Source organism: Anopheles ziemanni, chromosome 2 (genome assembly GCF_943734765.1).
Source record: "Anopheles ziemanni chromosome 2, idAnoZiCoDA_A2_x.2, whole genome shotgun sequence".
Lineage (NCBI taxonomy): Eukaryota > Metazoa > Arthropoda > Insecta > Diptera > Culicidae > Anopheles > Anopheles ziemanni.
Window position 1 is genome coordinate 74,877,230 of NC_080705.1, and position 25,380 is coordinate 74,902,609.

The 25,380-nt window shown below is 44.8% G+C and overlaps 2 protein-coding genes across 2 annotated transcripts; one reads left to right on the forward strand and one right to left on the reverse strand.

Annotated features, from left to right (window-relative positions):
- The first annotated feature begins 155 nt into the window (after positions 1 to 155).
- On the forward strand, positions 156 to 9,407 carry LOC131293447 (transmembrane 9 superfamily member 3). The gene is made up of 8 exons (XM_058321528.1): positions 156 to 577; positions 645 to 840; positions 6,826 to 7,313; positions 7,385 to 7,551; positions 7,641 to 7,866; positions 7,957 to 8,165; positions 8,621 to 8,851; positions 8,926 to 9,407. The coding sequence occupies exons 1-8, from the start codon at positions 425 to 427 to the stop codon at positions 9,068 to 9,070; spliced, it is 1,815 nt and encodes a 604-aa protein (XP_058177511.1). The 5' UTR covers positions 156 to 424; the 3' UTR covers positions 9,071 to 9,407.
- A 1,979-nt stretch (positions 9,408 to 11,386) lies between these two features.
- On the reverse strand, positions 11,387 to 24,303 carry LOC131281436 (bestrophin-2). Its single transcript, XM_058310768.1, has 8 exons — positions 24,233 to 24,303; positions 14,423 to 14,533; positions 14,176 to 14,347; positions 13,252 to 14,100; positions 12,925 to 13,186; positions 12,657 to 12,823; positions 11,958 to 12,153; positions 11,387 to 11,889 (listed from the first exon to the last, which is right to left on the reverse strand). The coding sequence occupies exons 1-8, from the start codon at positions 24,301 to 24,303 to the stop codon at positions 11,387 to 11,389; spliced, it is 2,331 nt and encodes a 776-aa protein (XP_058166751.1).
- Positions 24,304 to 25,380: the final 1,077 nt, after the last annotated feature.

Sequence of the window (25,380 nt, forward strand, 5' to 3'; positions counted from 1 at the left end):
GTGGGTGTGAAAGAGACTGCGAATGATTGCATCTCCGATTCTGTCTACGTGTTTTTCGCCCCGAAAGTGTCGAGACCGTCGATCTCGCGAAATAATTAATAATACGGTACGGAAAATAGAACGTTCGTGGGATTTTCTTTCGTTTTCAACTCGAATCGGCAGCGGCGAACGGTTGCTGAGTGTTTTGCTATCTAGTAGTTTGGCTGGAAACGATTGGCCAAACTACGCCGCACCTCACCACATCTTGTAGTGTCGCGCGGGTGCGATGTGTCAGTGATCCGAAATCCTGCCATTCCCGATGTGAGTTTGCCTTCGAATGCTAAACAAAACAAAAGGGTGCCGAAGAAAGTTGTAACGTACGCTGTTCCTGTTCGCTGCTGCCTGCAGTTGCTCCGGTGCAATACTTACGTTAGCAAACAGTTTGATGCCGTCCCGGTGGCCGGCCCGTACTAGACATCGACCGCAAGGAGCGTACGTACAAAACATGAAGTGCCGTTCGGGGGGATGGTGGTACGTGGTGGCAGCTGTCGTCACCCTGCTCTTGGCCTTCGTCGGAGCCGACGAGCACAATCATATGGTAAGTAGGTTTGGTTACTTTGATTGTCTTCATGTTGATTCTAACATACGCCACGCTTCCTTTTTAGTACGAGGATCACGAGGAAATTGTACTATGGATGAACACGGTCGGTCCGTACCACAACCGGCAAGAAACCTATGCGTATTTCTCGCTTCCGTTCTGTGTCGGTGCCAAACAATCGATTAGTCATTACCACGAGACGATGAGCGAGGCGCTCCAAGGGGTCGAGCTGGAGTTCAGTGGCTACGAGATCGATTTCAAAGGTAGGTTTATTTATTTTTCATTAGCCTTCCTCATAAACGAGAGGCATGGTCCATCCTGCTTGGTACAGCATGGCAGTTATCCTTTTTGACGAAACTTAATCTTATTTGCGAATTTCAATTAAAAGCTACGATGTGGCTGCAATCTAAAGTAAAATGAAACGATTATGGTCCATCATTTCGTAACACATGTTTTAGTACACTCTTCAATAGGACTCTCCTAAAACTAAATAAATTGAGAATTATTGAATAAGTTAATAAATCAAGAGATATTTTGCTATCCCTTTTCGTGGGGTTTGAAAGTAAGCGCATTCGTCCAACCTGCGGCCGGTGCTGAGAACTTTCGATCTACGTCATACTCAATTGCAACCCCGCTTTTAAACACACTTAGTGCAGTATTGCCTAGTGTACAAGCGCATCCCGCTGAACTAAAATTAACCCATTTTCAAGTTCTTGTCTACCGCTAATTTTTGTTTAGGAAAGAGAAAAAATCTGCAAAAAATAAGCAACTCTGAGGTTTATGAGTAGATAGTAGATGCATCAAACATTGAGGCATATTTTATTAATTTATCTTTTTTATATATTTTATTACTTTATTACTAGTTGCATAATATAACCGGGATCCAAAAAGTATTGATTTTAGATCAGTGTCCAAAAACGATTTATCTTGTTTATGCTGTTAAATTTCAACGTAGTGTCGAGGCGTTTAGGGCAGAATGGTAATTTTACCAAATGAACTTGCTTTTAAAATCTGTAAACCTCCCTTTTCTTATTATGTTATATTTAATTTATTTCATTGACTGATGTGTTGCAAAACTGATCACTAATAGTAAACTTTACTAAATACTTTATCATGTGGTTTGATTGCTTTCGATCATGAAATAAAATGAACAGGTCATTTGCAATTTCTTGAGTGTACTGTTTGCTTACGTAAAAAAAAAAACGAACGTAATGTGATGCATGTACATTGGTGTGTCGCTCAAAAGTCTTTCTTGTTTTTCATCCATTTTCTTATCAGTCGTCACCTTTTATTGCCTTAGCCGACATTAACAATTCCTCCCACTTAATTGCTATCCCTAGTTTGTTGTTTATCTTACTGCTAAGAGGACAAGGATGCTCACGATGGTTAAAGTGGCTGTACCGAGTTGCAAAACGCTAGCAGCCCCGCTCGAGGGCTTTTTGGTGGTGGTTGTCGTTACCCCCGGCGCAAGGGTTGTCGTTACTCCCGGCGCAAGAGTTGTCGTTACTCCCGGCGCAAGGGTTGTCGTTACTCCTGGCGCCAAAGTGGTTGTTACGGGGCCAACCGGATTCTGATCGCAGTTGTCCGTCATACACGTGCCACAACCGGTTACATTCAGGCTGGATACCCAGCCGGCGCAGAAATTCGTAGTATTGAAAGTACATCCACGAGCGAAGCTGTGCAGATTGGTAGCGGTTCCATTCGCGAACAAGCGGTTAACCTGTATCCGGTAGCACTTGAACTCCGTCCCGTTGCCTTCCGCCAGGGTTGGATTGTCTGGGTAGAAAGTCGCGTGGTTTGCATTGACGATAGAAGCATTACATTGCACCACCTGACCCATCGTCTCGCAATGGTCGAAGCTCGACGAACTGACACAATTTCGGCAAAGCAGCGCCGAACCTGAGAAGATCGCACAAAATGTGATTTGTAACTTATGGTTTCACCGAATAAACAATCTTTCGCTCAGCAGCAACCACGAGTACGAACCATTTCCAACCAGTGCCGCCAACAACACCAACATCAACACTCTACAACTCTCCATTGCTCTACGTGCGTTTGGTTGCTGTTGTTTTAAAATACCACGATTGAGGATGCACTTGCGAACTACCAGCACCCGATACCAGCTTGCTCACAAATGAACCGACCACGGTGCTCGCTGGTGCTGTTATATACTGCAGGGAGCAACGGTGGCCCCGCATGGTGTACTGCATCTTATCTTTGTGCCAAGCACTTGAACTCTTTTCGCACACGCTCCGCTTAAAGCGCAGCCAAGGAGAGGCACCGATTCAGAGGCTGCTTTCTCGCACTGTCCCTTAGAGTCGACCGATGATTCATTCCGTGTACACTTGGAAGAATATGGGAGGGCTTTAAAAAAATCCCACCACCCCATCTAGCTCATCGGGAAGATGTCATCCTGTTCGTCATCCAGACAGAGCAACTTGTTTGTCTGGTCCCATTTTTTTCAGGATGCACTTTGAGACGGTCGGCGGACGCGAAACAAGCAAATGCTGCCCGAAGTGCGTTCTAGTTGTTTGCGGAGGGTTTACAGCGCAACGGGCGCCCATATTGATTGCCATTCTGAAGGTCGAATATTGGTCGGCCAGTTGGCAACGTTTGCAAGTTCCTTTTTATGGCACAAATTGTGTAAAATTATGAAAAGTATTCGATAGCAGCTCATTGTTTTACCTCCTACGCAACGAGGTTTGGTTGGGATAGCAAAATTTTCAAACTTGAAAGCGAAACACTTAGCGTTGCCATCACTCGGTTTCAGTATCATTGATAAGTATTCAAGCTAAATGATTGAATCCGATTATGTTGGTAACCGTATATCTTTATCGAATTATAAATAACCCTTATTCGTGAATCTTTTGACGAGTATAAAAGATTCATAAATCAAAATTTAAAAAAAACAAACGATCGGATGAAATTTGATGCAAGTGGTTTTACAATCAAACCATCGTCAAAACATGTGGTATGTATAAGTAAAAGTAATAGTACTTGCAGAAGGATTTGCTTTCAATTTTTTTACTGAAGTTTGCCCATTTTTACCTTTTTTCCTACCCGTGAAAAAAATGCACTCTGTTGTATGACTTTGGAGGTAAGGAATAGGGGGATCCCATTTTACTGATCAAATCGTTCCTGAAATGACAGAATGTTCCCTTCGAGGACTAACCGTTCTCGACCGGAAACGTAGAAGAGTTCTTAGACGAAAAAAAGTTTGATTAACATAAAAATCTTTCTTCACTGCCTCCCGATGTGTAGTAATCATATTACTACTCAAATTCTGATGAATGAAAAGCCGGACAAAACTGTCACTTCCGCTAGGAAACTAAACTGTGCGTATGTAACGGTTGAATTTATCACCACACCAACAACATCTTGTTCGCAGCCCACTGGCGTTTGCGGACCGCGTGCATGCAACCAGCACCGGTCTGAAGTGGCTCGTTTTACAAAGTGCCGATAAAATGTATCACATTGACCATGAACGCAATTGATACCGCAAACGAGTGTATCTAATAAGGCACAACCAATCAATGGCACGTATGGTAGGGCAAAAGTGGTTTCCTGATTTTGTTTACTATTCAATGTTTGATTTAATTACTTATAACCTAATTTTATTCTAGGAAGAACAAAGCATAGGGTTCCGCACAAATGTTGCGCACTTGATGGAGTTAAGGCGTTTGCGACACCCTTTTAAATCTCATTTCAAATAAAAAATAGCAAGTACATGTAATGGCATTTAATTTATAAAAAAAATATTCATTTTGTTATCTGACTTCATGACAGTTTTGCTTTTAGATCAATTAAAATGCCCAGCGTGCAATGTTAACCAAAAGGTTAAAATTAAAACAAAATGGACCGAGAAAAATGTGTTTGCATACTATTATTAATGCTAGGAATATTATAAGCCTATCATCAAAGGTTAAGTATCCAAGGATAGCGCCGGGAAACTTGACGATTTGAGGCGTCATTGTAACAAAAAGTACAAATATATCATATCAATTCTTATTTGTTTTCGGCTAGTGCACTTTTGGAAATTTTATTTCATGTCTGTCCTATGTGTAATCTCCGTTCGTTCAAACATTGGCTGAGCGCACTTGCACCCCACCATACTTTATTGCTGCGGAATCGTTTGATTTCTTTAATTAGGTAGGTGACATAAACGAGGTGGAACATCGTGTATCGTGTATCGTGTGTCGCCCCGGTTCGGGTTTATCTTGGAACAGTACATTTTTTCTTTCTTTTCTTTATCGTCTAGAACGGTAAGGATTTGGCATGAGAGAACGTTATTGTTCGGTGGAGATGTTAAAATTAAAGAAGTTACCCCAGTTACGCTGCCGTTAGCGATAGATGAGCCGGGGGTTTTGGTATCGCATTGCAACTATTTGTATTGCTTAGTGTTTAGAAACTGTTTGCGCAACCCATCATAAGTGCACCAGCTGCCAGCAGCACCACCGTTAGGCCGTTGACGATCCTTATCGTGTCGGCTCCTGAGTGTTTGGTCTTCCCCTCCGCGAGGCCAGCTACGTTGCGTCCCAACTCCACCGGGGCCGCGGCGTTGCAGTTGCTTCCGGTGCACAGTTCACAGTCACCATTTTCCTTGGCCCAACCGGTGCACGGATCTATCGCTGCCGTCGTGCACCCTTTGGCGTAGAACACCTTCCTCGATGCACCAACGCCGGTAGTGGCGGACAGCGTGTAGCACTTGTGCTGCATACCCTGATGTCCACCGGTGGAACTGTTGTCCGCCACGTGCACCTTCGCCGCCGGATTAATCAGGCGCAGCTTGCTAACGGTCGCATCGAGCTGATCGTCGGAACATGGTTCCGTTTTGGCACCGTGCTGGCAATGGCCCGCACTTTCCGTGCTCCAGCAGACGCTGCACTGCTGCTGCACCACCGAGGTCGAATGCGGCGTGCCTGTTGGAGTCAACGGAGAAGGTTTTGAGTAGCGGATGGATACTATTTTTGGACCAAACACAGCTTAGAACACTCGGTGCGTGCACCGGGAACGTATAAACACACACCTTCTGAAGTACTCTCTGTCTTCTCAGCACTGCAAATTGAAAGTAAAAACAACACCACGGTGAAAGCGATCATCATCGAGTAGGAGAACACCATCGTCATGAATATCGATCACCAAGAAGCGAACGGAACTGCTGCTTGTAGGAAACTGACCAGCGGCATTCGGAACCGGATCAGTTTTGAAGGCTCTAAGCTGCATCCAACACCTCCGCTACGTCGAACGGTGAAGTTTTGCCAGCTGCACCAGGGGGGAGGAGCCTTCGTGCCTTCACGACCCTTATTTGCTCATACCTGCCAGTATTGGTAATCGATCGGGATGGCAGCGTCTTCTTCCACTCCATAGAGCAACCCTGTAACGTTCAGAGAAAATACCGTCTCGCTCAAGGCGTCATTTGAGATGCTAAACAACGCCAATCAGCAAACGACCAAACGGCTGCGATGGTGTAATTGGACCCCGGTTTAGCATTCTAATTCATCACGAGCTACAATTTGAAGCTCCGCTAACGTCACTTTGCAAACACCTGTTGCCAAAACGATTAGGTCGCGTTTTGTATGAGATTTTCCTTTCCGTTTTTGTGCATTCATTTTTCAATTGGAAACCGTAAAATATTCGTCGACCGTAAATTTTGAATGTATCATTAAATGGTTTCCTTTCTTATACCTTTCACAAAGGGTTATCCGCTGACACACCTCCTCCGGTGTTTCCACTCTCGACGCGCGTAGAGAAATATAGGAATTACTTCTCTGTTATTGTGTTGACGTAATTGCATATTTAATAACACATTGATCAGCTTGTTGACTCAGCCGGAAAGTTCTAAGCAGGCTAGTCACTGTAAGCTGGACACTTTCCTTCTTACAACGTAATATGGCAGTCGGCGAATTGAGTTGCAATTTTTCAAATCATTGGTAAAAAGAAATACATTTAGTCAATTATCGAAACAAGTACATGACCAACGAAAAAGCGACATGAGAAAGATAAACTATTCAATGACTACTTTGTAACAGAAGAATGTGTCCCATTTTTACAGTTTTCTTTTACATGTCTACTATGATTCAAAATATAGAAGCAAGCTGTTTTGAACAGTTCGATATTTCAGCAGAATAACGAATGAAAAATCAAGTTATTGAATGTGTACTTTCAAAATACAGCAACCAATAACAACATTATTATCAAGAAAGTCAAGATATCCTTTACTGAAATGCAATCCTTTCCTCTTCTTTTAGATGATATTAATCCGACGGAAATTTGCATGGTGGAGCTGACGGAGGAGAAGCACAAAGCGTTCGTGTACGCGGTGAAGAACCAGTACTGGTACCAGATGTACATCGACGACCTGCCGATCTGGGGCGTCGTCGGCAAGGAGGAGGACAAGAAGTACTACATCTACACCCACAAGAAGTTCGACATCAGCTACAATGGCAAGCAGATCGTGGACGTGTCGCTCACGCCCGAGCACAAGGAGCTGCTGCGCGTCGGCGCCAAGATCAAGTTCACGTACGAGGTCAACTGGAAGCCGAGCTCGGTCAAGTTCGAGGATCGGTTCGACAAGTATCTCGATCCGAACTTCTTCCAGCACCGCATTCACTGGTTCAGCATTTTCAACAGCTTCATGATGGTGATCTTCCTCGTCGGGCTCGTCTCGATGATCCTGATGCGCACGCTCCGTAAGGATTACGCCCGCTATAGCAAGGACGAGGAGGCGGACGATATGGTACAGTTGGCCATCGAAGCATTTGTCGCCTGGTTCCGTTTGTTGTTAACGCTTTGGTTTACTTCGTATAGGAACGCGACTTGGGTGACGAGTACGGTTGGAAGCAAATTCATGGCGATGTGTTCCGTCCGGCGTCGAATGTGATGCTCTTTTCGGCGCTGATTGGCACCGGCTACCAGCTAACGTCGGTGGTGTTGTGCGTGATTACGTTTGCAATACTTGGCGAACTGTACACGGAGTATGTGGAACAAATGAATCAAATTTGTTTGTTTATGAAATGGCTGTTTGGTATGTGTTTCTAAAATTCCTCTATGCCTTCCATTACAGACGTGGTTCGATGCTTTCTACGACGATTTTTGTGTACGCGGCAACGTCCCCCATCAACGGGTACTTCGGCGGATCGCTGTACGCTCGCATGGGTGGCAAGCAGTGGATCAAGCAGATGCTGATGTCGGCCTTCATCGTTCCGGCCCTCGTGTGTGGGACTGCGTTTTTCATAAATTTTATCGCCATCTACTATCACGCGTCGCGAGCGATCCCCTTCGGAACGATGGTAAGTCGCGCGCAACTCGTGTTGAGGGGCATTCGTAGGGTTCAGGATGTTACGATATGACTCGTTGCTTTCCACACATCATCTCAACAGGTTGCGGTTACATGTATCTGCATATTCGTCATCCTCCCGCTGACATTGATCGGCACGATTGTGGGCCGCAATCTGGACGGCCAGCCGGACTACCCGTGCCGCGTCAATGCCGTACCGCGACCGATCCCGGAGAAGAAGTGGTTCATGGAACCGGCTGTGATCATTCTGCTCGGTGGAGTGCTACCCTTTGGGTCGATCTTCATTGAAATGTAAGTTAGACCCATAATATATATGATAATATGTTTTGCTGTAATACTTTTTTGTTACCATTGAAATTGTTTGTGTGTGTGTGGGGGGGTAGTGAATTTACATCTATCCGGTTGATGATGGCGGACGTAGAATGGAAGTTCCACGTTTTCGGGTTTTGTTTAATGTTTTTTTCATGTATCAAAAATCGCATCTCACCCTTATCAGTCCGTGTTTCCTCCGCCGAAACGGAGGCAACATATTTTGACTCGCTATCAACAGGGTCCCTTACTGAGCCGACGTCCCGAATGTTCAACTTTATTTGATTTATACGTCTTTAGAGCTGAATCTATTCAGGCCTGTGTTGTCCTGTACAAAGAATATCACAAATCATGCTAAGACAAAACCCTTCATTTGGACATTTGGACTAAAAAATATTACTTTGCTTTTATATATTTTGCTTTTGCTCCTCTCGCAGGTACTTCATTTTCACCTCATTCTGGGCGTACAAAATCTACTACGTGTACGGCTTCATGCTGCTAGTGTTCCTGATTCTGATCGTCGTTACCGTGTGCGTGACGATCGTGTGCACCTACTTCCTGCTGAACGCCGAGGACTACCGATGGCAGTGGACCAGCTTCATGTCGGCGGCCTCCACGGCGATCTACGTGTACATGTATTCGTTCTACTATTTCTTCTTCAAGACGAAGTAAGTACGCACCCTTCCCTTGGACGCTCCGGGCCATTTATTTTCATATGCCCCTTTTTATTCGCTCACCGCAGGATGTACGGCCTGTTCCAGACGTCGTTCTACTTCGGGTATATGGCGCTGTTTTCCGGTGCGCTAGGGATCATCTGCGGGACGGTGGGACACTTTGGTACGAACATTTTCGTGCGAAAGATATACTCCAACGTCAAGATTGACTAAACAACGTCCTGGGATCGGCATCCTTCCACATACAAGCACGTGCGCGCACACATATACACACACATACACACTCACGCCGGTGTAGAGAGACGGATAACAATTAACCGGTGTCAGTGTCGTACTAATTCTAGGCAACGTGTTAGTGTGGGGGGAGACCTGGGCTCCCGGAATGAGGAGGTTGTTGACAAACCATGGTCGTAATCTAGTTTATTAATATTCCTTTACACGTAAGCCGCGCCCGAACTGTGCTATCGAGTGCATATCCGGTGGGAATGTCTGCACTGGAAATCGTTACATACGAAATAGGGCGACTTGTCCAACGACGAGTCATCATCGGTAAACCAATGGAAGTTGTGGGAAGTTTTGTGGGGGGGACAAAAACAAAAATAGATACAACGCAGACACACACGCATACACACTTACATACACATTATGCCCTTACCGTGATCTTGCACTTGATGTTATTTGAATTGTGAACACCTTGACTTGAGTCCTGCCCTCGGAAAGCCAATGGCAGTCGATCGTGGAGCCCTTTAATTTGTAATCCCGAAATCAGCGATTTTTGTCCGATGAAGGAAGACTGTTTGGTGATGTACTGAATTAAATTGAGTTGAACTGAAAACTATACCACACTAATAAAGGTGCGTTATGCATTGATAAATCACTCGATGTTGCTTGTTTCGGGCCATTTTTAGTTAGGGCTTTTTTGGGTTAATGCCAAACAACTGCGAATTGTTTAGTTTATTATTTAGCTTAGGGCTGTTTTCTTCCGTTTGTTAATCAATGCTTATAACTGCGGCAGTCATATATTTCCACTTTGCCTTAATCCGACTAAACTACTAAGGTACAGAACATATATAAAAACGACGATCCTGTACATGTGTACTTGTGTGTGTGTGTGTGCGCATGTGCATGAGTGTGTTAATGTGAAATCGAATGTGCAGCACAAAAGGCATACAAAAGGGCATACGTGTCTCGGCGTGTGACGGATGTCACGGGTGGTTGCTGAACCGTACGATCGCCACCCACCACAGTGGCCACATCCGCCCGCCACAATGTTAACGCGATCCCCTCGGTTAGCGCGTGCAAAAGCTAGTTACTTGTGTCCTTTTGTGGTTTAATTTGGAACGACGACTTATTGTTAGCATATTGGGAAATAGAACTGAACCTACCGGAAGTCGGAAGCCAACGGACGGACCACTCCGTTAACCAACCCCAAGCGACAATGTTAGCTTATTTCATGAAATGGTTGTTTTAAGAAAGAAAATAGTCCGGAGGAAACCAGATGATACGGGGCGTTTTGATTGACTAAACAAGATGAATTTAGTTTGCTAACCTGATCACGTTGTTCATAGTTAAAAATGCAACACCATCAAAATCAAGTGTTGTAACAGATTTATGTACATTTATGTCAATTATTATTTGATATATAAAATATCTAAGCGGATTAGATTTCTTCACGCCGATTAGGGTAAAAATCCCTTTGCCTTTCGAGAAGTAGAGAAACTCAACCCTGTATCAGACTAACCAATCAATTCTTCTTAAAATCAGGATCAATTTAAGAACAATACTCTTTCTACAATGCTTTCATGATCACGTTTATTTTAAAAATTGTTCATACCCTATACAAATATCCGTTTGCAGATACTCCGATGGTAAACATTATTTCGATAAAAAAAAACAAAAAATACAAATCTTGCACTTCCTGCCCCCGCGGGGACTTCCTTTCCTATTTTTGCCTAGTTTCTTCTCACACCCACACTTCTTCTTTTCATCGTCCGTCTGGCACTCGGTTTCCATTTTACAGCGGCGAGTATAGGTTGTTAACAATGTGTCCAAAGTGACCGTACTAAAACGAACAAACAAAGTACCTCGATAAAATCACTTCCCTCTCTAGCCCTCCGGTCCGGTACCGATTCACTAAAATTACTTAAACACGTACGTTAAAAGCGGAGGAAGGGATTCGAACCTCTTCTCTTTGCGATTCCTTTACGGGAAGTTTAAAAAAACAAAACAACCAATACTTTGTATCAACGGGTGTTAGAATCGAAAAACTTCCCAGCAGCAGCGGGTACGTGGTGGAATCTAAATAAGATGCTTCCAGCTATCGAAGGCGGGGTGTAGATAGTGTTGGAGTGGTTAGAGCTGCACGCCGCGTAGCGTAGCGTTTGAAAAGGAAGTAGTAGGAAATAGTTGGCACATCACTTCCCTTCGGTCGACTCCTGGAGAAGCTCTCTTCTCTTCTGTTCTAGTTGTGGTTAAGTGTTCTACATTCTCGTTCATTCTTCCTTGATGCAAATGCATTTTAAACGCCTTTTACACGTAAACTTCACCGTGCTTCGGTTTTCTTGACTTGCTCAGCGTTGACGCAGCGGAGGACGTGCTCTCGCTGGTGCTGGCCGTCGCCGTCAGCGCCCGATGACCGGTGCCCTTCTCGTTCCCCACCGCAACACTCGTGCAGACCTCTCCGTCGTCGCACGGCAGCTCGGTAATGATCGTGCTGCTGCTGGTCGTGGTGGTATTATTCGTGACCGGTGTCACGGTGAACGAGAGCGGGATGGAGGTAAGCGAAAGGGGTATGACCGTGTCGGTTGGGGCATGCCCGCCCCGTCCAATGCCCCCGTTGCCCAGGCTTCCCGTTCCGCCCGAGCTGCTACCGTCGATCGTGTCCAACGATGAACCGCCGGAACCGGATGGCGGAAGTGCACCGGATACGGTCGTGGGAAGCACCAGCACGGTGTTGGTCTGCCCACCGAGCGGTGACGGTGTGGTGGTTAGGGCGAGCTCGAGGTTGGTGCCATCCTTCCCGAACGGCGACACTGAAATGGAAATAGGTGGACATTAATTCCTTCGTTCGTTCGTTCTATAAAACGGCCGAATAGCGTACCGGAACCTTTGAGCGCCGATGGCAATATCGATTTGGCCAGGGCGGCCGTGGCCGAGTGGCCCGAGTGTAGCGTGTTGGTCGTCGAGCTGGAATCGAGCTCCTTTATGGGCGCCAGCAGGAGCGTCCCGACCACCGGAACTTCGTTGTTGTTGATGGTGGCCGTGGACGTCGGGTAGATGGAGGGATTGTTGGCCAGCTGAAATAAAAGAGGAACACAAAGTTATACGAAGAAATTCCATCGAGTGTGGAGTGAAAGTAATATGATCACTTTGTCATACAGTTTTGGATTCATCACTCCACAGTATTTCGTTTACTTTTAAAAATATTCTCGGATATTTTATGCTTCTTATGCGATTTAAAGTGTTATACAATTGTGTCGTGTGTTTTCCATTCATCGCTTTAAATGAATACAAGCTTTGAAATGTGATCAAAAGAATATTTGATTTGAAAAACATTTTCATTTACGTTTTTCCTAAAAGCCGATTGGTTTGTCTGTTGATGGAATGGCATGAATGTAATGGCCACAATATTATGTTTTATCATTGACTGCTCATTCGAATCAATGAGTAGGTTAATTTTACCAGAACTAACTTGCTTGAAAAAGCTTTAAGTGCTCTTAGTGCTCAGAAGTTTTATCAGCAAAATTGGGGTTCGGGAAGTTAATTTGCCGTTTCTCTGCATTCTTATTCTCATCCTCACCTGTGTCGCCATCAGCGCCACGCCGGACGCAATGTTCGCCGTGCTCGTGGTCATCGTGCCAAGCGGCGGAATGCGGCTCTCCTTGGTGACGTCCGGTGTCGGTATCCGAGGTCGAGCCTTCTGCGGCACGTTCGAAATTACGGATCCGTTAAGGCTGAGCTTGGAATCTACGGGTTATGAGCGAAAGGAAAACATTACTATCTTACAACGAAAGGGCAACACCGATTTCGGGAGGAGTCGTTCGTGCTCCTTCTCGGGGTGGACATACTTTGCTTGATAATCTGTCGCGCGTGTCGTCCGGACTTGCGGTTGACGAACCGATCGTACAGGCTCACTTTCGGTGGTGGCGCACCCGTCACGATGGGTTGTCCGAGACCCGCCTCCGGGCTGGAGTAGACGGAGTTGTGACGATTGCGCGCGAACAGCCCACCGGACGAGTAGGCCGTCGAAGAGCTGCGTCCCGAGCCCATCCGGCTCACCTTCCCGAGCCAACCCTTGCGCCGCTCGGCCATCGGTGTGTCGACGCTTTCCTGTCGGTGGAGGAGAGGAAGGAATTAGCTGTCGTGTGCGATTCGCCCACCTACCAAGGACCTACATAGTCCGCGTACATCTCGTCGTTCATCATGCGCTTGCCACCGACGGCCCCGATGTTGGCGTAGACCGCGTCCGCCTCCTTCACCTTGTAGTGCTCGGCCGAACCCTTCGGCTCCTCGCGCCGATAGTGCTCCGAGGCGACGGTGTACGGCAGGTCCTTCGGTACGACCTCCTCCCAGTACTGGTCCTTCAGCAGCTCCGGATGCTCGTCGTGCATCTCGTCCACGATCATGTAGGACGCCTTGATGTGCCGGTCGATCAGCCAGTTCAGCTCGATGTCGTCGTCGTCCTCGCCGAACGGGTTGATCAGCACCTCGGCCACCTTCAGCCAGCCGACGTAGAACACGAACTGCAGCACGGTGAACAGCGGGAAGAACACGTCCAGCTCCTGGTACGTGCCGTCCGCCGCGTTGAACGTCGGTATCATCTGGCTGCCCATGATGGCGGCGGTGAAGTACGAGTACAGCACGAGCGTCACCACCTGCGTGTAGACCAGTGGCACGCACACCGTGTCGTACCCGATCAGACCGCCGAGCCGGCGCCGGATGTCCGACAGCTCCATCAGCAGCGTCTGGACGATGTGGTCGGACGGGATCAGCTGGTCCTTGCGCGCCCGGTTGATGATGTTCGTCGCCCAAACGAGCGGCATCCAGTACTTGGACATCGGGCTCTTCGCGTCCATGATCTCGAAGATCTTCCGCTCGCTCTCCAGCATCAGGCCGGCGTCGACCAGGTGCTGCCAGCCCGGGAACCGGCGCTTCACGCGCAGCGAAATCTTCTGTAGCGTAATCACGTACGACAGCACCATGTAGCGCATAATATTTCGTCGCATTAACCGTCCCGTTTCATCCTGCAAAAAAAAAACGCACTTCCATTAGCTCGTCGGTCCTAGTTCCTCGTTGATGCCTCGACTTGCGTCACTTACGTTGCCCTGGATGGCGGCGCTCACGAACAGCGCGAGCGTGTCGGGCCAGGGCAGCATCCGGTACTGTTCCCACCAGCGCTTCACCACCAGACTGACGTAGAAGCCGAGCACGAACGACAGCGGCACCGTTTCGCGCTGCTGCCCAAAGTATGTCCTTATCCGCTCGAACACCCTGGAACGCGTCCGTAACACGTGTCATTAGCGGAAACCTCGGAATGGGACGCAACCTTGCTGCAGCAACACTCACCTTTTGCCATCCTCGTTCAGACCGTACCGGTAGGTAAAGTTAAGTGTGTAGTAGACTAGTAAGTACGCCAGCAGTTCCCGCCAGACGGCTTTATATACACTACCGCGCCATCTGCAAAGGAGACAAGTAAGGAGAATTCGTTAGTGGTAAAGTTTTTAGAATATTTTTTTAATGTAAAATTGTTAAACTTCTTCTACATAAAAAGGAAGCACATCCCATGTCTTGGTCATGCCTGCCCCCGTTAAGGGCTCGTACAGGGGAGGGTCCGGTCTCGGTTGGGATTAGAACCCACGCCGTCGAGGTGGTGACCCCCGGCGCTCATGAGCGAAAAGATTGTATAATTTCATTTATAATCTATTATTTATGGTTGTAAGTAGGTTTGTTACTTGGTGAGAAGTTGTTCGGTTAAAATAGAACCTTCAACCTCGTTTTCCTACCGGCAGGGATCGGCAACGTCCGGATTGTCAACTGATACAAATGTACGTTTTTTTTTGTAATGTCATGCAATAAGCACAAAAACATACGAATATTTTCGTTCATTGTTGGCGTACGCTTTAGGCAAGTCAGGAAATTCAAAAACTTGTTTTAACGTCGTTTTACAGCAGCTTGTATCTGACCAATGTTTGCAGATTTGTTCGTAATCAGGCCCGTTTTGGGATAGGTGTACTGACACCTTCCTAAAGGGCAATACTTAGCTTAACATATCATTTTTTGCATATTTGAATACCCACGTAACCTATTTTACGTATTTATAGTTATTCATATTCGTTCATTTTACGTTGCTTTTTGCCTCGAGTGTTGGGCGAACCATCATTCTTCTTCTTGGCGTAACGACCTCTTGGTCATGCCTGCCCGTTAAGGGCTTACCTATTTATTTATATTATATTTATTTATTTATATTATTCTTATAAAGTGTGTGGCCAACATCACGGCCTGGACTCTGAGCTTAATACTAAGGACTAACTCTAGCATAAAGAAGCAGCAATTCATTTTTAAAGCGTAACATAGAGGAGTTAAAGTCAAAGTACTCATAGTAATTATTAAAGTTTCGCATCATCACTAACAGAGGTTCGTTATGGCTGTATAATCGCCTACGTAGTTGAGGTGCTAAAAATTGTCTATTTCTTATAATTCTAGCAGGAGCATATATGTTAATTCTAGCCAGCAAATCAGGGGCGTCAATCTCTCCTGTCAAAAGTTTACCAATGAATACGCATTGCGCAACTTTACGCCTGTGGTCAAGGGATTGTAAACCTAATAACAAGCAACGTGTACGATAGTCAAGTCGAAACGATACAGATCGAGAGAAAAGTCGTAACGCGACACAAGTAAGCCGACGCTGAACTGCCTCTATTCTATGTGTCCAATAATCGGTAGACGGAGACCAAATGACGCTATTGAACTCTAAAATTGAGCGGACCAGACTGACATATAACGCTTTTACACATGTAGGATCTGTGAATTCCTGACACTGCTTGCAAACAAATCCTAGCAACCTCGTAGCTTTATCTATTATTTTCTTGTAGTGCACATTGAACGTTAACTTACTGTCTAGGTAAACTCCGAGATCGCGGACCTCGGTTACGCGAGCAATATCGGTACCCATGATTTTGTAATTATGAACGACAGGTTTGTCTATTCTATGATAAGTTAACACACAACACTTTTCAGTTGAAATACTTAGGTCGTTTAGATGGCACCAATCACTAAAGTTATCACAGAATGTTTGCAAAGTATCGCAGTCCATTTCAGTCTCAATTGGCAGATAGATCCTTAGGTCATCCGCATACATTAAGCAAGCCTTTTCGGGAATCACAGTAGTCACGTCATTAAAAAATATTGAAAACAGCAGAGGACCAAGATTGCTCCCTTGTGGTACGCCAGAAGTACCTTCAAACACATTGGAGAACACATCACCTATCTGCACGGAGTAGCGACGATCGTGGAGATAAGAGCTGAACCACTCAACCAGCGATGGTGACACACCCAGCCTCTGCAGTTTAGCCAGCAGTAATGAATGATTCACACGGTCAAAGGCCGCTTTTAGGTCCGTGTATACAGCATCCAGTTGGAGTCCGCACGCGAAAGTTTCATGGCACACGGTGACAAATTCAAGTAGATTTGTTGTTACAGATCTTCGCGGATAGAAACCATGTTGGCGCCTGCTGATGACATCCCGGCAGCAATTCAGAAGATCACGATGGACAATCACCTCGAATACTTTTGAGCAGGCGCACAGAGAAGTTATGCCTCTGTAATTCTCAGCATGCTTTTTGTCGCCTTTCTTATGAATAGGAAACATCCAAGAAAATTTCCACGCAAAAGGGAACGTACCCTGTTCAAGCGACATGGAAAATATCTTGGACAGAGGCATTGCGAGAGAGGCACTGCATTTTTTTAATATCGCTGACGGTACACCATCAGGCCCTGGCCTCAATGATTGCTTTATCGTATTAATCGCTTTTTTTACCGATTCCACCGACACATCAATATCAGATGGAGTAAAGTTGACTAATTCACGCGGAACATTTGCAACTGCGGCATTCAAACGAGGCATGTCGTAACTAACTCCACTTGAGAACTGATTTCTAAAACGGTCTGCAAAGAGATTACAGGACTCTTGGTCATTAGCGGAAACTGAGCCATTGTACGTTATGAGCTGAGGTATTCGGGTATTAACGCGCCTCGAGTTTACATAGCTCCAGAATTGGCGTGGGTTACTTCTCAGGTTCTCCTGAATCCTTCTAACATACTGATCATGCAATATTTTGTTCAGTCGTCGATACAGGTTATGTGCCATAATGTGTCTCATTTTTGCATAGTGGGTCATTTTTTTTCTATAGCTACGATAGCAAGAAGCTTTCACACGTTTCAGTTCCTGAAGCTGGCGCGTTGACCACGGGGGACCACGCCTCCTGATTCGTTGGGGACAGCAGCGTGTGAGATAACCCATCAATATGTTATTAAATTTATCAACAGCCAGGTTTACATCGGGTACTGACTCAATCATGGTCCAGTCAGTGCTCTCGAGAAGCTCCTTTAGTCGTGCGAAGTTGGTCTTTTTAAAATCAAATCGATGAGCATAGTCATGTGTGTCTATTCGTGGGGGAACTGGCGGCTCAGCTTCAGGCGATGGGTAGTGTAGCAGTAGTTCAAGCGGTGGATGGTAAGTATCAGCGTCTACTACAGGAAAAGGTGATTCGGTCAGTGAGTAACCAAAGTTAACCACGTTATTGCACACAAAAGCAAGATCCAGCATGCAGTTGCTACTATTGCGGATTTGATTTATCTGGTTGAGTCCTGCATAGTTTGTTGCGTCTATTATTGCTTGGCATCCTGGTGTGACACGTGATGCAGTATAGTTCAGCTGGGGCAAGCCGTAATTATCGGTAACCCACGATAGAGAGGGGAAGTTGAAATCTCCAAGCACAACGTACATGTTGGAGTTCCGGTTATTGTGTCTATTGTTACCAGTTATTGTGTCTAACGAGTTTGTTAAAGACTCTACTGATCTGGAGGGAGGTATACAGTTCCGATAGTAACAGTGGATCGTCGCAAGTATATGTTCACCCATATTTGTTCTATATTATCTGGTGAAGAACAAAGCGATGATCGATGCTTAGATGCAACAGCAATCAAAACACCACCACCCCTGAGTTTGTTACTATTTTTGACGTTGCGATCTAGTCTGTAAATAGTGTAGTTGTCGTCGAACAGCAAAGCAGACGGAATGGCCTCATCGAGCCAGGTTTCGGTGAGTGCAATGACATCGTAGTTAGAGGTGGTTGAATATGCATACACAGCTGAGCATTTTGATCGCAGTCCACGAACGTTTTGGTAAAATATAGAGAGGTCATTCCACTTGCTAAACAGACGGCGGTGGTCGGAGAGAAGGTGAAAGAGAATCAGCAGACGAGGATGTTGTGCTTGGCATAATCGCACTATTCGAGTTCAGTTCTTCTTGTAGGCTGGAGTGGTTAACATCACGTGTGCTCGCAGGATGAAAAGTGCTTTGAGGTCGCTCTCTCTGCTCAAATTCACGGTAGACAAAGTCACTAGGCCACGTGGAAGGAGACAGTGCCTTTTCTCGAAGTATTGATGGCACTCCAATTTTGAAGGAAATGTGGCGCATCGTCGATAAATCTCGGTTACGCGCATATAAAGTATGAACAATAGTATCTTCGATCCCCAAGTGCTCGTCGACAAATTACGAGACTTGTTTCCCTGTTGTACGTGGATAGTCAGTCCTATCGTACAGGGGAGGGTCCGGTCTCGGTTGGGATTCGAACCCACGCCGTCGAGGTGGTGAGCCCCGGCACTCATGGGCCGATTTTCTAACCGGCGCTACCGCTCGGCTGTCGCGGACCCGAACCATCATTACATTAATTGAATAAGATCTACAGGTTCGCATTAACGCAAAATTTACATAATCTGGCTTGAAGATGGTTGAGAATATATTATTTTATCGCCGTTTTACGTAAAAGGCATTTGAAAGAAAACATCCTGAAAGTGCCAAGTGTGCACGGGCAAAATAATACTTATAACAGAGTTATTTGAATAAGTTGATCTAAACTTACTATAAACTGAAGATTCCCAATCATTTGAGTTATACAAAACAAAATTGGTTAGTAAGTTTGGGCAACAATGGCTAAGTTCTATTCAATCATGTTAGAGTTTTGTGCTTTAAAAATCCTTTTAAAGATTTTTGCTTGACACTGCCAGTACTTTCAGTTGAGAAATCACTTTTTTGTAAAATTCCCTTCAAGATCGATTATTTAAAGCTTAAATCAGACTACTAAAGTTTTAAAACATCAACAAAAAAGGAGGATTTCTGTCGAGAGCTGCCAAAAATCATTTAAGCTCATAAAAATCTACCATTCCATCATTTGTTTGAAATTCTTTCGATTCTTTCTTACTGTGTTTGAAAACGACACTATTTAATTACAGACAAATTTGCACACATCCCTGTCTGGCATTTCGTGCGATTCCTCCATCGGCTATGAACATGTTCATCAAGATTTGTGTTTTGACAAGCCAATAAATAAACATTTTGTCACGCCAACCATGTCAACGGTGGTGGTCACGTGGAAAACGCTCCCGAGCTACAACCGAACGGCGTGAGGATCGATCGTTTCCTTTAAGCCCTTCCAATACATCTGTGCCAATAGTGCACGGAAGGGACTGTGATGGATGCGCTTGTCCTCACCCTCTGGCGGTGAGATTGTTCTTCGGGAAACAATTACCCAGCACATCACTGTGAATGTGCACACAAGTGCTGGAAAAATCGATTTAAACAGCATTGTGAGTCGGAAAAGCAGGTTGGGCACAAATTAAAAACATTCTCTTCCACGTTCCAGCTCGATTTAGATCCGGGTGGATCGGGGTTGCCGCTTTTTACCGTTTCGTGTTTTGCTGACGTTATTGCCCCAGTTGCTGCCCAGTTTGAATTTGCCTGCTTTTGTATGAATGGTGCAGTAAAAAACAGCCCAACGGTAGGGTGTATTTACGGAGGGTAAACAGTTCGAGCTCCGGACTGACCAAAGCACGACCCGGCGCGCGATTGATGGTTTGGTGGAATGTGCGCATTGTTGGATTAGCACGAATCAGCAATTAAAAACAATCATCTGTAACCCTGTAAAAACAACTGCATTCCGGATCTGTTCCCGCGAGGAGAATCTTCTGCCTTGCTAATTAGTGCGAATTGTTCTCTTTTGATACTTCTTTTAGTGAAAATAAATTTTGAAACCCATATGTTTTCCTTGGAAATCCCCAAACATAAAGCAGGGAGTCAACTCAACTATCCACCACATATCGATTGGTGCACTTAAAACATTCAATATATAATATAATTGTCAGATTTGACTCGTTGATTATTAACATAATTATATGAACATATGATTTTAAAAACTTTACCCATCCTAGCTCAAAACAATGGTTAAAATGTTTCGAATTTATATGTGAAATTAAGATGTGGTCTACCCCAGTTGTTTGTTTAATATTAATAGTATTTGATTCGTTGCAATTATCATACAATTTATTGGCCAATAACTTAATTATCTATTGCACTTTCAATAACCAAAAAAAATCAAGTAAACAAAACCACATAAAGTTGACCAAACTTATTCGCAAAACCTCCTAGTTGTGCGGAACTGGACCACAGTGCCGCGACACATCGTTTCATGAGCAATCGGATGGGAAAAGAGCTTGCCAATAGTGTGTGAGTGGTGGAAAAAAATATAAGCATGAGAAAATGCCAGCAATTTGTACGATTTGTTCTTCTTTTAGCGTGTCCTCGATGATCGACGGCATCAATAGGAGATCGCTATCAGGGGATGATTCAATTCACCCTTCTCGTGCACTCGTTCACAGCAAATACAGATAGCATGCAAATAAAAGGATGGGTTGAGGAATATAAAGGTGATAAAAAGTGACTCATCGTACAATGGCAGCGTAAGATAAATCGTGTTAACGATGTAATAGAGGGATTTTCGCGGACAAACGTTTATCACCCAGCAATGAATTGTTTTTAACGGCTAACATGTTCTTGGGTTGCAATAAATATTTCAAACAGTTCGTGAGTTTTAATGAATGAATGATTGATTACGTAACAACTACTGTTCAGCTAATTAAAAACCTTATCTCACAGTGGACAAGTTGCCCAATTAACGTTACAAAAATAGAAAAAACGCACATTTAAAGCCACCAATTAATGGGCAAGGTTGTGTGTCCGTTGCAATCACCATGCATCAATCAATGTAATGCTATTTGTGATCGTTGCCATTTTGAGCGAAAAACCTGTCCGCGCTCGCGAGTCATACATGCGGAAATAGGATGTTTGTCTGTTTATTTACGGAAGCACACATAAGCGCACACACACACACTCAAGCTTCATAGTATGCTCTCGTGGATGCTGAAATGAGCCACAGGTTCAAGGCCACACTTAATTGGTTGCATATATAGGTCAGACCGGAACCGCTTTAAGCTCAGCAAGAACTTTCAGACACTATCGTAGCATCTCAATCGGATTGAGCCAGAATCAAACCGGTTCCAGCCGGTCAATATACTTGAAATGATCCTTACTTCATCAATTAGTTTTTTAGGTTTGTTTTATGGGGTCAAATTAATTTTAAAAAATTAATAAAACGCCCAATTTTTGGCATTTCCAAAAAAATGTTTCAAAATGGTGGATTAAGATTAGACAGATTTGCAAGTCAATTTTATTTTTTTAATTATTTTCTTTGAGGAACTCTACTTTGAAAAATTAAAATAAATTTTTCTATTTCCTTATTTTTTCTCTTGAACGCATAAAAGATTCTTTTAATCTACCAAAAGCATAGGCTACAACTTTTATGGTCTCATGTTTGCATTTCGAGTAAAACTATCTTGCGCCATTTTACGATTATTATTTAGCTTATTTGAATTATCCTTTTAAATTGATTTATTGATATCCACTTTATATATTTTTCTTGATATAATCATATATTTAATTCCCTTGTTTAATTTAATTTAATGTTTGCCAAACCAATCCACCAATGCTCACCGGTGGGACGCTTAAAGACATTGTCAGCAACGGGTGATTTTGAAATCGATTTGCAAACAATTGGACAAATGGAAATCACGTTTGCCAAACATTCACCAACGAACATCAGCTGGAGAGGTAAATGGTTTCCAGTTGATGGACATGACCGTCACAGCCGGCGCGAATTGAAATAAATTATTTACCCGGCTGCGAATATCGTCCGCCGATCGGATGACGGTTTAAATACGGCGGCGCTCGGGCCGGTTGGAAATAATAAAAAAAATCCCCACTCGAACGGGGGTCGTAAATAACCCGAGGGTGGGAGGGATGAGGTAAACATATGAGCCATCTGCAATTAACACCTGATCCACGGACGACTGCCTGTCCTCTGAAGTTGTGTGTTTGAGCGAAGCAGCGGAAGATGGTCCGGCTTGGAGATGCATTTACGAGCGTTCTTTTGAGGTCTTAACCTCCAAGAAAGGACACAACACGGTCCGGTTGCAAGGGGTTTCAGGTTTGCACACACTTTTAAGACCATCGACAAAACGTCAAGGACGGTGGCTACCATGCCGTTGACCGAACCGGTTCTCGGCCCCAAGGAAGGGACCGATTTGGTCCGGTACAAAGGGACACCAACTTCCGGTAAGCCATGAGACCGCGACCGGATCCTTTCGACGGCCGAATCGATGTTCGCCTTTTAACAACCCTCGTATCGGGCAAGATCGGTGAGTTAATCGAATTCAATCAACAGCTTCCCCAAGCTCCTCGCTTTGGTTCGGTTGGGGCGGAAAAAGGGCGAAAAGAAGGGCCCCGTGCCGAAAGGGTGATGCAGTTAAACACCTCATAAATCTTGCGTTATAATAGCCCACCTCCGTTCTGCCCTCTAAGCACGCCAAACCTCGGTGTTCTAGCACGCGCTTAGGTCAGGTGGTAAAGTCAAGCAGTAATCACACCACACGAGTGCCAGCGGTTTGAATTAATAAAAAACGTGAGAAGGTTGGGTCTTAGAAGGGAAAGGGGGAGCCCAAAGGATAGGCGTGAGATAGGCACCGGAAAGGTTAGAAACTTTTTTTTTATAACGCCAGGGTTGGCAGGGTTTAAAAATCGATTATGATGGAATTGTGATTTATTATTTTTCAATCTTGGCTACAAAGAAAATGTGTGCTACAAGTAAAACATATCCCAACTGAGCGATGCACTTTCTATGGATAAATGATGCAAGTATTCGGTAAAATATAAATTTTAGTTCCTGAAAGGTTTGGCATTATAAGCAAAAGAAAAAAGGTTGCAATCACCAAAAAGGTATCCATTTAAATGAGGGAAACAACGACCGATTGAGAAGATTCCATTTGACTCTTCGAAACGTAATTAACGTCGTAAATAAACGTAAAAAAAACCCAACGATCGAAAATTAAATACTTTCAAAAGCAGGACATTTCAATATCAATTGTTTTTGGATTACAAATGCTGGATGCTCTCAATTTGATTTCCAATTTGGAAATTATTTTATAAAGAAATCAAATTTATATTTTCGCTTTCGTTTTGGTACACTACGCTTGGAAATACATTTGTAATATTAAAATCGATTCAAACGAAAGTAAACTAGTTTTATCGTTAGCTTTGAAAATTATTTGAAAAACAAGTTTTAGAACCAGAGGGATTGTATATCATCTTTTATTCAGGTAACGCGAAGTTACATCTCGATGCTAAGAAATATGTTTCAACATCATCCATGTACGTATTTACTCACAGGGTAAAAGATATTGTTTGCGAACAAGATAATTAGAAACAAACGTCCAAATTGCGTGACACATAAAAAGGAAAATAAAATCCAATTCAAATAACGCAACCGACGAACGCAATAAATCATGCTGCGAATGTGTGCACGTTTTGCACTTTCCACCGGGCAATTTATTAGTACGCCACAAGCCGAGCGACACCGGATGGAGGGACCTTGGGTTCAGGACACCCTGAAAACCCTGATCGCCCTGCGAATATTGCGCGAATGCCTCGGTGATGACAATGGACACATTTTAGACACGTCCAGCCACACGCCAGGTGCCTTGTAATCAATTGTCAACAGCGCCAACATCGCCAGTTTTATGGCCAGCAGCTCGAACTCCAGAGGGCAGATTGGGGTGTTATCGAGCGTAATCGCTTAATTAGTATTTAAATGTCGTCTTCCATTTTTCGTCACTGTCGAATGTCGAGTCTTGTGGGACGTGGGTTCGATCGTCAACTCAGCGTATGTTATTTGCTAGGTGCCATAGACTTATGCAAGGCATACTTACTTCCAAAGAATTCGCCAAAATACGCCAAAATTGCTCCCATTGGGAACCTCCGCGGAATATGAAACGGTCATGCTGTACCGTGGGTTACCTTCATCCGGATGACGAACGAAGACGGTGTGTTTGTTGTTGACTAGTTACTTTTCGGTTCACGATGGCACATTGACACACGTTCACACTGTTCGAACGCTCTGGATCGAGACGTTTTCGACAATAGCACCACTTTCCCCCTTCCCGCGGGCCACTGTTGTTGTCGCACACTCACGCTCCGTTGCCGCAAACCGGCGCCAAAGGACACATCCTTCTTCCAGCTGTCACTTGAAACTCGCACTTGTCGAAACGGTTACGCATCGGCGGCGTACGATATGGCCGAAACGGTTCGTTTCTTGGGGTGATGGATTGTGGTTTTACAATGAAGTTGACTGTGTGTTTCCACTACCGGTTACCGACGGCACTGCCGGATAGACGCTCTCATCGCCTCCTCCGATAAAACCCTTAACACGCGATACACGTATCAATTCACCACCGTTCGTTCGTTCGTACGTTTGAACTTTCGATTATTTATTTACTTTTTTGTACCTTTTCTCACTTCCTCTCTCTCTTCTCGCTCTCTGGCTTGATCAACACAATACTGTGGGCTGTTGTTTCACTTTTCGTTTCGTATTAACCTGCTTATTTTCTTATTTCACGTGTTACAGCACCACAGCCGGGGAAACAATTTTGGGGAAATCTTCTCTCGCGCGTGGGCGTAATATGGCCGACCTGGGGATCACACTTATTCAAATGGGAACGTTGTATAACTTTTGCACGCGTCTGCTTCCTACACTGCCCTGGCGAGTTGCGCTGAGGAATACGATAAATGAAGCTCGGTTAAGACAAGCCGGCAGAAATCGACCAGACATCAAATACAATCCCAAACGATGATCGCATCGCAAAAGGAAACTCGGGTGTTTGTTTCTGGTCCAGACTGCGACGGTAAAATTGACACTTCCTTAAATGGCCCCGTGCGAGGTCGGGTGGCGTGGGAGGCGATTTCGCTTTCGTGACCAGCTAACCAGCTCCAGTTCCGGGGGAGGCCCCCGTGGTGGGGCCGTTGAACCGTTGCAGATCGGAGAACCGGAGGTGCCGGGCAAGGCGTCGGGTTGTCTGAG

What these genes read in the sequence shown, in the direction of transcription:
- LOC131281436 (XM_058310768.1), bottom strand. Translation starts at nt 24,303, where the DNA reads ATGACCGTTTCATATTCCGCGGAGGTTCCCAATGGGAGCAATTTTGGC. An exon ending in TTTTGGCGAATTCTTTGGAA is followed by an intron (nt 14,534 to 24,232) that starts GTAAGTATGCCT and finishes TCTCCTTTGCAG; the next exon opens with ATGGCGCGGTAGTGTATATA. An exon ending in CTGAACGAGGATGGCAAAAG is followed by an intron (nt 14,348 to 14,422) that starts GTGAGTGTTGCT and finishes GACGCGTTCCAG; the next exon opens with GGTGTTCGAGCGGATAAGGA.
- LOC131293447 (XM_058321528.1), top strand. Translation starts at nt 425, where the DNA reads ATGCCGTCCCGGTGGCCGGCCCGTACTAGACATCGACCGCAAGGAGCG. An exon ending in GGGTCGATCTTCATTGAAAT is followed by an intron (nt 8,166 to 8,620) that starts GTAAGTTAGACC and finishes CTCCTCTCGCAG; the next exon opens with GTACTTCATTTTCACCTCAT. An exon ending in TATTTCTTCTTCAAGACGAA is followed by an intron (nt 8,852 to 8,925) that starts GTAAGTACGCAC and finishes CGCTCACCGCAG; the next exon opens with GATGTACGGCCTGTTCCAGA.